Consider the following 16,052-nt stretch of genomic DNA (forward strand, 5'->3'; position numbering starts at 1 on the left):
GCAACATCGACTCTTCCCAGGGTCTCCAGCGTGCTCGTCTGCCCTGCAGGTTTTGGACTTGTCAGCCGCCATGATTGCATGAGCCAATTCCTTAAAATAAATCTCTGTCTCTGTATATACACATCCTATTGCTTCTGTTTCTCTGGGATACTCTAGCATAGGGGCCGTGTAAGAACTGGGCATAGCAAGGTATATGGTGACAGTGTTGGGACTGAAGGATCATGGACAACCTTCCCGGGACGTTGTCCATATTATAATTTATGATACTCCAGTATTACCTACATTACTTTGGCTAAAGCATTATGACACTCACTGTCCCACTAATACATAAACAAATTTCACAAGGCTAAAAGAAAAGGAATATAAGCACACTTGTGCTTTTTGAAGTTTTTTAACACGAATAAAATGCAAAATTAAAAGCAACAGACACGGGGCCGGCCCAGTGGCGCAAGCGGTTGAGTGCACGCGCTCCGCTGCAGCGGCCCCAGGTTCACCGGCCCGGACCCCCGGCGTGCACCGACGAACTGCTTGGCAAGCCATGCTGTGGTGGCATCCCATATAAAGTGGAGGAAGACGGGCACGGATGTTAGCCCAGGGCCAGTCTTCCTCAGCAAAAAAAGAGGAGGATTGGCAGATGTTAGCTCAGTGCTGATCCTCCTCACAAAAAAAAAAAAAAAAAAAAAGCGACAGACATATGTCTTTTGAAAAAACTGAAGCAAGATTATTTAGTGTAGAATCATCTTCTGGTCCTGCGTGGCAAACAAATTCTACTACACCTGTGTCCATTCTCAGAGTTACAAATGGAGAAAAGTCCTTATGAAATTTTTGACTGAAGGCCCAAGATATAAACCTAAAATATGCCTCAGGGCATCTTAAAACAGGTATTTGTGAGTCAAATGATTTTCAAGTACCTTTATTTACCCTAATCCTGCAGATTGGAAAGACAGAGCCGGCTGCCAGCCTCCAATCTCGGTGCCAGATCTCGCTCCCTCCTTTTTCTCTGCCTCTCTCTCGCCTCCTGCCTGCCTGCCTTTTAAAGATACGGAAGAGTCATTTTCAGGGAGAATTCAAGATACGGAGGTTTTCAACAGTTGACAGTCACCCTCCTTTGTTATCCCTGGATGTTCTGGACTATTCAGTGTAGCCCCATTTCTTGTCTTTGTAAAACTGAAATCTATGTGGTCAGTTTCCTCCCTTCCAGCTTCCTCTGCCTGTAGGATTGGGCCCACACTCCACGCCCTGGCTTCCGATGACCTTTCTAGATTCATCTTTGGTTATCGCCCCATGCTCTGGTCTTAAAGAACTTCTCGTTCTGTGAACAGGTTATAATGTCCCACTCTTGTGACAGTGAGTGATAATAACACTGCCCAGGAGCTCGACCTGCTCCCTCTGTAGACTCCTGAGCATCCTTCCGGGCACACGTTCTTGAGATGTTTTCTCCTCGGGCACTCAGCCCCTCGAGCGCACAGGTGGCTCTCACACATGTACCTGATACACAAGAGTCAGTGGGTGTAATTTACGCAACAAGGGTGTAGGATCATTATTCACCTATCTGCTCCTTAAGAAAATAACAAATTTGTATAAACTACTAAGAGTGTCTCCATGAAAATAAATTTAGAAAGATTCCATACCTACTTATTTTCTACTTCATTTGGCTTTGGGGAAAAAAATGACTTTTCTCGTTTAACAGAAATATAAATGGAAATGGGTTCTTTCTGGAAGGAACTGCATCTTTCAGGGAAATGTCAGGAAAGAATGAATCTAAATTTATATTCAACGTTAGCAAGATGTGAAGATGTAACCTTTTTTCTCAATCAGATGTTGCTGATTTTATGGTTTTCCAAAAATATATGTAAAAACAAAGACAAAAACTATAAGGCTGAAAACTGATAACTTCCAAAATCGTAGATAATCCCATAAAAGTCACTGGTATATAATTTCAAGTATGTTTTTTTCTTTGGAAGAGAGCCAATTGTCACTTATTCTTCTTGATTAAGCTAGTCACTGAGGTATAAAGAGTTTAATAACATTTTACAGTTCTGTTAAAATAATTTAGCCTCGTGGCTTTCACATCTTTTTTGACCATAACCTATAGTAACACAGACATTTACATTGCGCCCAGTACACACAGAAATATGTAAATATGTATTTAAAAATAAATAACAGAAACAAAAATTTCATAATATAATACCTACCCTTACTTATGTGTGAGGCACTCTGATATTTTCTATTTTATACGCTGGTTGTGACCCACTTAATTGAGTTCATGATCCCCCAAAGGATTGCAAGCTGCAGCTTAAAAAACAATTATCTAGAAGAATCCGTCAATCAACGTAGGAATCCCTCTCCCATTCTCCCTGATGGAAGATCTCAGAAAACTCTGTGCACATTCCGTGATGCTGCTACTTCACCGGAGCTTCCATTGTGGAGCTCCTGCTAGGAACTGGAAACTACTTTACTCCCCATCATCTCCAGGAACCAGCGGCAGTACATACTCCTCTCCCCTCTCCCTGCCTCCCTTCCTTCCTAAGGTCTTTACTAAGCTCTTCTGTGTCTCAAACTGTGCTGTGTCCTACATGTGTAAAGACTTGGAACCAGGCCTTGTTCTCCAGGGAGGTTTCACTCCCGTAGAGGTGTCTGCAGCTCAGAAATGGGTTTTACAGGTGGATGTCATTTTGGTGGACAATGTGGAGTAGGTCTCATTCCTTGTTCATGTAACAGACTTTAGTACATGGAACTTCTGCTGCTCTTGAATTTATTTAATTAACTTTTTCCCCACAGCTAAACATCATCAACATCTACACATTTTTTTTGGTGGAAGAATCATTTCTACGCAGTGAAGTACACAAATTTTAAGGGAGAGTTGGATCAATTTTGACAAATGCACACCCTGTATAACTTCCCTAGCAAGACAAAAAAACTTCTATCACCCCACAGAGTTCCCTCACGCCTCTTCCTAGTCAGTATCTCCATCCCCACTCCCACTAGAAGCGACCATTGATCTGACTTGTATCATCATACAACAATTTTATTTATAAGCTCATCCTTTTACTATCGCCTTGGTCCACTACTCAACTCCTACCTCTTATGCCCTTGGCTGGAAGATGCTCTAATTTGTCAAAAGCCTTCTTAAAACTGGCTATTTGCAATGTGATATGTTAATCCAGACATAGTTGAAATAGTAAAGAAAACAATATTATGTTAAAATTTAAGGCAATATCATATAAAACTCTGTCAACTCATGGAATGTGAGGTCAACTAAAACTCCCAGGTACAAAAAATTTGTTATAAAACCAACTATTGCTATTTTTATATGTGTAATATTTTAATTTTAGACCTAAATTCAGAATTTTTTACTTTTATGCTTGCTGAAGTTAATCTTAGCTTTGCTCATTGTTTCAAAGTATTCAGTTAATTTTAAGTTTTGGAATCTAACACACTTTAAACTATTCCTTCTTGCTTTGTGTCATCCGCAGATTTGAAAATCACATGGTTTATATCTTCATCAAAATCTTGATGGAAATTTAGAACAGGATACATCAAGAAAAGAGTCCTAGGATGGTGACCCAATTCTGGTATCCTACAGACTCATGGGCTAATCTAACGTTGGGAGTGACTCTGCCTAACCATCTTACCCTACAGCTCCTGCCTCTTCATCTTGTTGCCAACGGGATCAATCATGTATTTTCAAGGCATGTGTTTCTGTCTGGATTACATCTTCTTTTCTGTCTACACTTCCATCCTAGGGGGCACATCCAGTCCCATGGCTTAAAACACATCGACATGTTAATGTTCCCAAATTTATTGCTTCAGCTTGGACCTCCCACTGAACTCAGACTCACTTATCTAACTGCCCACGCGACATTCCATCTGGAATTCTGACGCTCACCTCAAGCTAACACATCCAAGAACAAAGAGTTTCTTTCTGCCCCCTCGCCCTACACTTACTCTAAAGTTTTCCTATTTTGCAAATGATATCTTTGTTATTCCTGTTGCTGAGGCCTCAATCCTTAGGGTCACCTTGATTCCTTTCTCTCTCTCACTCCATTCACACAATCAAACAGCAAACACTGTGGGCTCTTCCTCTGAATACACCCGATATCTGGCCACTTCTCGATCACTCTGCTCCTGCTGCTCTGAATCTGGTCACCATCTTCTCTCCTACAGATGGTTACCATTACCCCCACCGTAACTCCCTGCCTTCCACATTTGTTTCCTGCAGTCTATGCTCCACACAGCAGGAAGGACGGTCCTTTTCAAACTGATCTCGAACAGGTCACCTCCGCTCAAGATCTTCAGTGGCTTTTGCACCTCAGAGCACAATCCAGCCTACACTACGGCCTCTAGGGCCCCATTACCTTTCCCTTGGCCTCTTGTTTTCTACCCTCCTCTGACTGCTCCTGCTTTCCATCACGCTGCCTTTGCTCCAGCATCCCAGCTCAGGTTTCGTCTTGTCCATCTTCCCGTAATGTCCCCTCCCCCATCCCTCCCCTCCCTCTCCCGATACCCGCGTGGAGCACTCCCTTGCTTCCTGCAGTCCCTCGCCCGGTGCTCAGTGCACTGCATCAGAGCAGCCTGTCACAACCGGTCCCACCCTCCTCCTCCTCAATCTCTCTAACTTTGTTCAGAGCATTATCACTCATGTCATATATTCAATTTTCACTCCCCCCTTTTGAAATTTAAGCTCCAGGTATGCAAGTATTGTTTTCAGCTGTTGTATTCCCAGTGGCTAAAACAGTCCCTGGAACATAGTAGGAGTTTAATAAATATCTGTTGAATGAATGAATTAAATAGACAAATCAGTGAGTGCCACACACAGGATTAAATGTTAGGTGAGAAAAACATATGCATCCAGTATAATGCATTAAGAAGAGGGTAGTAAAATGAAAAACATTCAAAAATTTCTTTGTTATGCATTTTTTTCCTAAAAGAAAAAAAAGCCTCTAAATTTGCACGTGGCCGTCTAAAAAGTTTAAATCCAAAGCATTTGTCATAGGAGACATGATTTGGCCCGATTCTCTGATTGTCGGGCCAATCCGGAGCTAAGCTGGGCCTGACCTTTCGTGCGTTGCCGAGGCTCGTAAATGGGAAACAGTGTGCACAGCAGCAAAGACATGGAGCTGGAGAGCTTAATTATATTTAAATTAATGCGACAAGAGCCTGAAGAACTCTTCTTCTTTGACACCAATGAGGGGAGAGAGGCTTCTAAAAAGTAAGTCATCTGCTAAAGAGGGACCCAGAGTTTATTTGACTCTAATTCCACATAAATTCTCCAGATTATTTCGATTTTAAGGCAAAAGAAACCCCACAAATGCTGTATACAGCCAGAGCTTAGGTTTTACAGAGAAATTGATATAGTGCCTTTCTACGAACTGTAAAAGCACTTGCCTTGAACAACTCGACCTTGCTGATGATGCTGAAGTTCATGTCAGAGGCGAGAGCCAACTGCATCGTGGTGGGCAGGGTCTCAAGCAGATCGGACTCATCTTCGTAAAGATAAACACATCAACCCACAGAGTAGAACAATTAAAGAAAAAAAATCACCGAAGTGTAAGAAAAATTTAAAAAATACAAGAAACGAAATGCCAGCTCTTTTCATAAATAAACAGCTGCATCAAGTTCTATATTTTCATTCCTTCTCTTGGACACATACACCTATCACAATAATGCCGTTACTTTCGTGAGAGAAAAGAGGTATTTTAGCTATGGATGACATAACATTTCTGAAAAATTCCAGAGCATAGTGTTATAACGTTTAACCATCATGGGACCAAAGCTAGTGAACACACTGGGATGGGAATGGGTCTGGTTCTTCTTCTCTGATTCTGCGGGTTCCAGCCCTGACATCCTAGGGATGGCAAAAATAATAATGAGGACCATGTGGCACTGGAAAGCTTACAGAGCTGTCATACCCATCGTCTCATTTGACCCTTGTGACAACCCTAAGGGTAAGTGTTCTCATTCTCGCTTTGCAGAAAGAAGAAAAGTAAAGAGAACTGAAGCTCAGGGAGGTTGTAAGTGACTTGCTTAATGGTGCATAATTGGTAGGTGGATCAGCTGGGAATGGACTCTAAAAAAGAAATGTAAGTGAATAAATTCAAATTATTGTTATTTACTTGCTTATTAACTCAACGGAGAATGTGAATCCATTAAAGATTTTTCTACGTGTGAATTAAATGATGGGCCTTCAGGCTGACAAAATGTTCCATAAACAAAACTGCCCATTCTTAGTGTCTAGTATGCTACGAGTCTCTGACAGTTGATTATTTTTGATGTTTTCTTATATCCATTTAGAAAAGATAAGAATTGCTATCTTATATCCTTATTTTGATTCCAACGTTGATTCTAAATATGAAAATCCTTTCTGTGAAAACATAGCTCCTTGTATCCTAGGGCTGTTTGTGTCTAGTTCCCTCCTAAACCAAGGAGCTGGAGCAGTGTCTATAGGGAGAGAGGGAAGGAGCCCGCCACCATTCTTTCTGCCCCTCTGCCTCCCCAACTGACATGCCCTCAGGAACAGCTGTGGATGCACAAGAGTAAGGCATGCTGTTTCGGTCACTCAGATTTAGGAAGCAGTTTTAAACATGTGGCTGGGGTCTCTTAAGAGTGGCAGGAAGGTGACTAAAAGGTCCTACTGTCAACAACCAGTGGTTCTTATCTGCTCCTAAGAGCCTCTGTGGTTTGAGAATCGCATTGTAATTTGCACTCTGGAAGCAGTAGCGTTTTTGGCTTCTCAGTGGCACTAATTCCTATTTTTATATGGTAAGGAACAAACTAAATACCGAATCTAATTATTGTCAACTAGCACATTTCTTTAACTTTTGTTGTTAGTGCCATCAAGTCGATTCTGACTCCTAGCACCCCTGCGTAGAGCAGAGTAGAGCCCTGCCTGGTCTTTTTGCGCCATCCTCTCACCTTCCGGCGCCGTATCAGACAACGCTCCACTGCTGTTCATGGGGTTTTCATGGCCAATTTTTTCAGAAGTGGGTGGCCAGGTCCTCCTTCCTAGTCTGCCTAGCCTGGAAGCTCCACTGAAATCTGTCCACCATGGGTGACCCTGCTGGTATTTGAAATACTGGTGGTACAGCTTTCAGCATCAGAGCAACATGCAGCCACCATAGTGTGACAACCGACAGATGAGTGGTGTGGTTCCCTGACAGGGAAACGAACTCAGGCCGTGGCCGTGAGAGCGCTGAATCTTAACCACTAGACCAGCAGAGCTGGCTATCTTTAACTTAATTTACGTCATTTAATAACAATGATTGTTACTCCAGTGTTATAGTACTAATAGTAGACACCATGAAGTATTAAGAGTCTCTTGGAAGAGACTCTGCACCCTGCAGCGGGGTGGAAGTGGCCTGAAAGATTGCTGCTCTCTCTGAGCTCTGTGCTCTGGGGAAGAAGGTGGTATCGCAGAAAGAGCAAGTGTTTAGAGAATGGATGCAAACCTGAGTGCCATTTAGGCCATTTGCTGGCTCTCTGCACTTGGCCAAATTTTTCAGTGAGGAGCCTTCCTTTCTTGGTCTCCTAAAATGGGTCGACGACACCTAATTATGCCGTTCTTTTTTTAGGGGGAGGGAGTGAGGATTACATGGGGCAAAGTGTATAATACCCAGAATCTGGTAGGCATTGAATAAAATTTAGACTTTGCTTTTCCAGGATTTGCATAACCATTAAGTTATGGCTGCACATTTAAGAAAAAAGTCCTATGGTGTGAAAAACACCTTAAAGATCATTTAGTTGTTTTTCAGTCTTTTGTTCAAATCCAATTAGTCTCTGCTTCTACCCTGCAGAACTTTCATTATAAGACACGGCTTACAGGAGTTTAGTCAGTAATTTGCCAAGCTTACCTACCATTCTTTGCGAGTCCCACGTATATTCATACCAAGTCCGAACCCGGTTCTGTACACTCCTAGGAATGGAGTAAGTGTTCATGTAGGCGATGGTCTGGTCCATGCAGGCCCGGAAGTTGTTCTGATTGGCTGTCGCCGCCCCAATTACATCTCGCATCTACGACCACAGATATGGTCACTCCACACCCGGCAGAGGAACTAGAAGGTTACTTAAAGTCCCGTTGACTTGAGTTCTCACATAATGCATTCCATTCTAATGCACTAACTAGATTTTTAACACACTGATATTGGGTCCTAATTTCAACCACTTACTTAAAATATTGAGCAAATCATGTCCTCTTTCTGACCCAATAAGAACACCAATAAGACCTGTCTTACCTGCCACATGAAGTTTTTGTGAGGATTCAGTCACATAATGCATGTGACTGCACACAGGCTTCTTTGCAAACTTGTATATTACTGCAAAGATTTTAGTTGATATTTTAAAAATTCTACAGCTTGTGCTTATGCAAGGAATGTGCAAAGAAAGTCGAGCAATTACCTGGCAGAAATGCTCGTCCATTTTGGTGAGTCTTGATTTGAAAGCATCCTTCACAGATTATCCAGCCTGGCTGGCTATATAGACCCAATTCATCATGAAATTGCAACCTCTGTACTTCCCTTTGTGTTGTGTAGACAGATAAAATCAAATCTCATCATGCTCAAGGCATGGTATTCAGCAAAAGTTGAAATGCGCAAAAATTACTGAAGCACCATCTACTGCTGTGACAATCCTTAAGGAACTATCAAGTTTTAGTTCTTGGATGTTTATAACTCAGCCATAAAAACCCACTCTAGGTTAAAAGCTGATCTTTAAGGTCTCAGCACAAATAAGATATATAGCTCGACTCTTCCTCTCACATAGAGGGAAGCAAGTGGTTGTAAATTTGCTTTGACTGTGGGTATGTAATAGGGAGGAAAACCAGGGCCTTGCTTTCACACTTAAGACTTCGCTCATTCATTCTAGTAGCTGAGCCTTTTCTGCTTATGGAAAAACAACTTATTCTTTGAGGTCTAGCTCAAATGGTTCTTTTATGGTGATGCCTTCCTCAGTTTCCATTTTTAGAGTTAATAGGTTCTACTTATCAGAAGTACCTGCAGAGGAGCTATGCAGACAGTCAAACTGGACACATCTTTCTCAGTCTCTAACTCACTCCTTGGTGGCTATTCCAAATATTCTTCGACAATCTCAATTCCTAGAACTCTCTTGGCAGATGACGGACATTACTGAGTCACCCAAGGCCGTGAGAACTGGGATAGCAGGGGGTGGGTTGGGAGATTTAGTGGAGTTTTAAATTGGGAACTGAGGACAATTAAAAGCATTATTGATGGGTGTTGAGGTCCCAGAATTTGCAATGGCAGTAATCTGGATGGTTTATGTGCTGTCCTTCAGCAATGCTGGGTTTTCGTGGTGTAGGAGTTGAGGATGATGTGTATTCCATGATGTGTTCCAGGTGAGGGAAGTACGTGAGGACGTGAGAGGGAGAAAATGCCAGTCTCTATGAGTTGTATCAGAGAATAGGGTACTGCAGGTAAAACATGATGATCAGGTCCAGGGTGTGTTCTTGGTGTCATTATGTGGGAATTTTGAATCAGTGGAGATTTTGTCCCAACTCCTCTGCTTCTCAGCCTCTTTTATTCGCCTTGAGAGTTTAAGGCACAATCTCTCTCTCCTGCCTCAGTCTTTCTTTTGGGTTCTAGTACCACATTTTCAGTGGCTTGATATTTCTTCAGTTCCTGTTGGAACCTCAAATTTTATATAGAGGCCGGTGTGGTGTGGTGTAGACAGCAGCGCTTCTCAAACTTTCATGTGCATATGAATCCCCTGAAGATCCTGTTAATATGCAGACTCTGACTCAGTAGGTATAGGGTAAGGCCTGAGTTCTGAATTTCCCAAGGGATACTTCCACTGCTGGTCCAACGAGAATTGAACTGAAGCTAAATACAGATTTTTAATCTTGTAAGAATTGCCTTGGAATACTAAGGGCTAAATACATGTTAGATTTTGCTATTATTATCAATATTGTATTACATGGCTCTATCATGACTGTATGAATTACGTGTATGAACTAGGGATGCCTCTTAATCTCTTTAAACTGGAGTTTCCTCATCTGTAAAACTGAGAAAACATTGAATGTGATGTGGCTACCTCACATAGATTATATGAGAAATTATGAAATAATATGAGTTTTGCTATTTATATTCAAATTAATTTGAATTGCATTCCTCTGTAAAGCAGCTTCCTATTTTCAATGATTGTTAATGAAATCTCCCCAGCCATTAAGATTATGATATTTCATGCTTACAATTTTTTTTTGTGTGTGTGAGGAAGATCAGCTCTGAGCTAAGGTCTGTTGCCAATCCTCCTCTTTTTGCTGAGAAAGATTGGCCCTGGGCTAACATCTGTGCCCATCTTCCTCTATTTTTATATATGGGATGCCGTCACAGCGTGACTTGACAAGTGGTGCGTCGGTCCACGCCTGGGATCCCAACCTGCCAACACCGGGCTGCCGCAGCGGAGCCTGCAAACTTAACTACTACGCCACCGGGACGGCCCCATGCTTACAATTTCTAACTGCTTGGTGTTCATGTTACCAAACTTAAGTATTTTCTAAATACAGTTTATTTTACCACCTCTCTCTCCACTCCCTTACCATGTTCAGGCTGGAGCTGCCACATCCCTGAATATCTGTATTACCCATGTTTTTTATTTTCTGTATGTTGATGCTTTGATATCTGGGACTATCCCTCCCAGAGTCAGCTAATTCCTGGAGACAGCAAACAACTCTACTGGGAGTGCCCCTTTCCTAGCCTCTAACCCGTCTAGAGCCTTCTTTACAGGGCTCTCAAACCCTGGGCGCTATCCACCTGCTCTAGTCACCCCAGGGTACCAGACACCTAGAGACAGCTCCTGGAGCCTGCCGACATTATCCAGACCAACCAGTCCTAAACTCGCTTACCCTGCTTTACCTGTCCCTTCTCCAGCGCTTCTCCGTGTGGCCCCCTGGGCACTGTGTGACCCTTCCTCTTGGATCTGTTTGTATAACAAACTATCTTTTCAGTGCCAATCGTATCCTGATCTGTTGGCCTTACCATACCTAAATAATAATAAAACTTATATTTTAAAACAGTATTATCCCCTCCAATTTATATGTATTTTATATATATATATATATAGTGTGTGTGTGTGTGTGAGGAAGATCAGCCCTGAGCTAACATCTGTTGCCAATCCTCCTCTTTTTTGCTGAGGAAGACTGGCCCTGGGCTAACATCCATGCCCATCTTCCTCCACTTTACATGGGACGCCACCACAGCATGGCCTGACAAGCGGTGCGTCGGTGCACGCCTGGGATCTGAACCCGGGCCGCCAGCAGCAGAGCGTGCACACTTAGGCCCCCATATTATATTTTGATTACTCTTCCTTGAATCTCTTCTTTGTTCAAAATCCTCCCCTGGTTGACTTCCCATTGCCTTTAGGATAAAGTCAACATCTTTAATTTAACATTCAGAGCCCTTAAAATATTTTGTGCTTACATACATCTATAACCTTATTTATAAGCATCCTTCACTCCAGTCCTGGTAATGTTTTTATTTCCTTTGTCATTGCCATCTTTCACACACTGTTTCTGAGTGATTAAACTACTCATCTATAACTGCTGAATCCTATCTGGTTTTCTAAGATGGTTCAAATGCGTTCTCCTCTATGAGACCCCCTGGGAAGCTTCCCTTTTCTGAATGAATACAAGGCTTTCAAGCTCTCCTCTGATACTTAGCGTGGACAGCAGACCCTTGACATTCATGGATGTAGGATTTGAGTTTTGACTATTTGTGATCAGCTTCAAATGTTATAAAGAATAGTTTTTATTGCTAAATTTTGTTAAAGCCTGGATTTTATTCATACCATTGTGAATGCCATGAGTGGGAACCAATCCTTTATCTAGTGGGAATAATCATTTTGTGATTTTGTCTAACTCTTTACCCAGTACACAAATCTCAACATGGTTGTTTTGTTCTCAGACATGTAGTATATAAAGTACCTTCCAAGCAAGTATAACTTCTCAAGATGCTATGCTGTTGAGCTTTTTATTTCTTGCAAATCTGGGAATTCACAAAGATATTGGGCTCTACCCCTTGCAAATGCCAAGTACCTCAAAAATTTGTGTATTTGTTTTACTTTCTTACTAGATTGTGATTCCTTGAGAATAAGAACAAGGAGATGCAATAATGAATATTTATGGACCAGTGATTTATTAATTAAAGGAATTTAGATGCCATTTGTAGCTTCTAGTTTAAACGACCTCTGAAGTTGATTTTAACCCAGGGATTCTATGACAATATTTGACATGTAAGTAAAGAAGAGAGCTTTTTTGGGAAACTCCAAGAAGTTAACTCAGAAACTTGACTTTGAGAGTTTAACCTGACACTCATTGTGGATGGGTTTTCTGGTAGATTTAATGATTTAAAAATTGGAAGGCAATGTTGACCCATTTGCATCTTCCTCAAATTCATTAAAATAGATGAAAATTAGTGAAAAAATAAGCACCAGATAGATTTTGATTTTTCCTCTGTCAAATTTATAAAGACTTATTAACCTCTCAAAAATGACAGCATTGTATCTAGGGATTCACATCTCAATTTACCTGACCGATTAAGCTGGAGAACACAAAAACTCCCGAAAAAAAATTCAACAGTTGAAAAACAATTTCAAAGGTAGTTTGTGGTTCTGGAAGGCCCCCGATGGTAATTAAAGTGCGAACTGCCCAATAATAACATCTCAGATACCTGCGAAAAGAGAAGATATATATTTTGCTTTTTACTATAACATTAAAATACCGCAATGCTTGGGAGTATCCATTACCACTAAATTTAAATAATAAATTTAAATAAATAAATCTAAATTGTAGATTACCACTAAATCAAGATTTTCTTGCTATAAGCAGCGTTGGCAAGTACTATACATACTAATGTAAACTTCTTGGCATGTAAAATAACTAAACAATTAAACCCAAAGAGGGCGTCCACTAGCTCTTCCACTTATCTCTTGCTGTAAAACAAATCACTGCAAAATTTAGTGGTATAAAACAACAACTATTTTATTAGGCTCGTAATTCTGTGAGTCAGGAATTTGTGCAAGGCCCAGCAGAGACGGCTCATCCATGCCCCATGATGAGGGGCCCTGGGGCGACCTGAATGGCTGGAGATCCTGGGTAGACTTGATTGAAGCCGTATGTCTGGGGCCTGGACTCTAACTGTTGGTTGGGTTCCTCTGTTCTTCACATTATGTCTGCTTGGAATGCCCAAGGTTCTTTTTCTCTCACATGTCTGAGGCTGGGCTGGGCTGGTTGGAACAGCTGAGGCTGGCTGCATATCTTTCTCTTTTCATTTAGCCTTTCAATATAACTAGCTTGGGCTTCCTCACAGCGTGGCAGCCTCAGGGTAGACGGACGTCTACATGGTGGCTGGTTTCCCCCAGAACAGCAGTAGCCCAGGTAGTAGTTGTAAGGCTTCTTATAACTCAGAAGTCCCATATTGTCTTATGTGTCTTATGACACATTATATTTGTCAAGAAAGTCACTAGGTCCAGCCCAGATCCAAGGGAAGGGATATTTGAATCCTCCTCTCCATGAGAGAAGGAGAAAAGAATTTGAGGCCATCTTTCAACTACCACACTAGTGATTTATGAGGAATATTGCAGAGATCAAGGATACTTATATAGATGGGAGAGCCTTTCACAGTTTAGATCCAATTGTTCTTTTTATTTTTTTTATTTTTAATTTTTTAATTTTTTTTTCCCCTAAAGCCCCAGTAGATAGTTGTATGTCATAGTTGCACAGCCTTCTAGTTGCTGTATGTGAGACGCGGCCTCATCGTGGCCGGAGAAGCGGTGCGTCGATCCAATTGTTCTTAAGGATGGAAAACAGAACAAGTATATACCTCCTCCCTCTTTCCTACCCACATCTTATTATATTATTGAATATGTAAACCACGGCAGAGACAGAGGAGAACTGAACTCCATCTTAAAAGGGAAACTACTCTTGGGCGTAACAGGTAATTTATCTAGAAATTTAGTATTGAAGAAAACCACATATGCTGAGAAACATACTTGATAAAGATTCTGTACTTAACTTGAGCAATTGCAAATGGAGAGACTAAGATCATTACAGTTCAGATAGGAAGGGAATCAGGAAGAGGGCAACAGAAGCGGATATGATAAAGACTGGGACAGAACATATCAGACTCACTTAGCTCCATTTGGCTAAGGGTTTCATGGAGTCCATAGTGAGGTGGAAATGGAAGTTAGTATTACAACCCTGCTATATATATATATATATATATATATATATATATATATATATATATATATGTTGTAATTTTTGTGCAGAACTAGGTACACTATTTGGTATATTCCATGTAGGTCTGATAACATGGTCTGGGTTAGGCATTCCCACTGAATCCTTAAAGAAAAATGCCCTGTATATAGAGGACATCTCCAGATATTGTTATAGAGAGGCATTTGGATTTAGTGGGTTCCAACTAGCTAGTCTAGTATCCAGAGTAGACACAGAAAAGCAGGGCTTTTTATAGGATCCTGCCTTAGTCAGGTTTTTATTTCTTGTCTGGGTGTGCCACAGAAACATTAACACTTTAAGTAATTGTGTATTAGTCTTTGAACAAGAGCAATTTTTTTCTTGTGAAAATAGTTTACAATTTTCAGGTCTTTAAATAGTAAGAAGTTGAGGTTTACAAAGAAAGAAAGTAACTGAAGTTGAAGTCAATATTCATTTAAAGACAGATTTAGAAAGAAATTACTCATTTTGAAATTCAATATCTTTTGAAGGACCTGAGTTTTTTTTTAACCTGGTGGATATAGTTTGAAACCACTGTGCCAAGAGAATAAAAATATTACCATTCTAGGAGGCTTCCTGGGACTTGCTAATATTATAGTGAACTTGATGTCAGAGAACTACCTTGAAGAAGTACAAAATTAATTTTATGAATTACATTTTAACTTTTCAAATTACAATTTATAATTTCCCGTTACCTGATTTAGTTTGGTCACAGATCCTGGACCTGTGGGTCCCTTTAAATTAAGGAAATTTATTGAACCCAATACTGCCCAAGAGTGGGACAGGAAATAGATTCTCTCCCCACGTGGCCAATACCATTACAAATGTTGGGATTATTGTCCCCTCCAAAGTCACTGCAGTGTTAACAGGAACAAACATATGAATACTTTCTCTTATTCTCTCATTTATAGATGTTAAAAAATAACAATCAAATGTGAAACTTTGGCATTGATTTTCCAAATCCGAAGGCTTAGCCCTGAGCTACTTTTTTGTGTATGAAATAGTCCGCTGTGTTAGTTGGAAGTTTTCTGCCCTGATGCTTTGAAGTTTATTTTGGGATTCTTTCTCAGCCAAGTCTTACACCCAGACATGCACAACCAAAGGTAAGATTTGTAATTTAATTAGATGTCATCTTATTGATTTTCTAGGATTAGCTTAATTAGTCAAGTGTGTCCAACTCTAATATTTATACCCCAGGCAGATATTTTCAAGGAGATTCTATCTGGCTGATTTAATACATGAACAATCTAACAGGCTGTATATATACAGCTCTGAGCTGAAGCAATAAGGCAGAATTTGACATAAAACCATAAAAAAAATTTAGCATGAAAATAGAAATTCTTCCTCTGTGAAACAAACGTGTCACGAAACTTTCCCCCTAGCATTTTGTTATGAAAAATTTCAAACAAACAGAAAAATTGAAAGAATTTTATAGTGAACATTCGTATATCCACTGCCTAGATTCTACCAAGAACACTTTACTCTACCTGATTTGTCCCATATCCCTCCATTTTTTCATCCATCAATCCATCTTATTTTTGGGATGCATTTCTAAGTAATTTGCAGACAAGAAGACAATTCCTCCTAAACACAGTACTTCAGAATCTATATATATTAATGATAAATAAATGAAAAGCAATAGGATATATTGGAGCATATAAGGAAGCCATTCGGGTTAAAACTAATTCAGCCTGACCTTGTTTTTCCAAAAGGGCCTGACATGGCCTGATGAGCACGCATTGTGCATCTGCTTTAAACATTTACAATGTCCCAAAAACCAGAATGATGCCCCTAAAGATAGGCATGTAGCTTC

The 16,052-nt window shown here is 40.6% G+C and overlaps 1 protein-coding gene across 1 annotated transcript in view; it reads right to left on the reverse strand.

Moving 5' to 3' along the window:
* Positions 1–16,052, reverse strand: part of CNGB3 (cyclic nucleotide gated channel subunit beta 3) — a 144,353-nt gene that overhangs the window by 34,429 nt on the left and 93,872 nt on the right. The window contains exons 11-13 of the mRNA XM_058529003.1: positions 12,533–12,674; positions 7,851–8,010; positions 5,389–5,486 (exon numbers count right to left, since the gene is read on the reverse strand). Coding sequence (XP_058384986.1) covers positions 5,389–5,486; positions 7,851–8,010; positions 12,533–12,674 — 400 coding nt within the window. The remainder of the gene's footprint in view (positions 1–5,388; positions 5,487–7,850; positions 8,011–12,532; positions 12,675–16,052) is intronic.

The sequence above is a fragment of the Diceros bicornis genome, chromosome 33 (genome assembly GCF_020826845.1).
Source record: "Diceros bicornis minor isolate mBicDic1 chromosome 33, mDicBic1.mat.cur, whole genome shotgun sequence".
Lineage (NCBI taxonomy): Eukaryota > Metazoa > Chordata > Mammalia > Perissodactyla > Rhinocerotidae > Diceros > Diceros bicornis.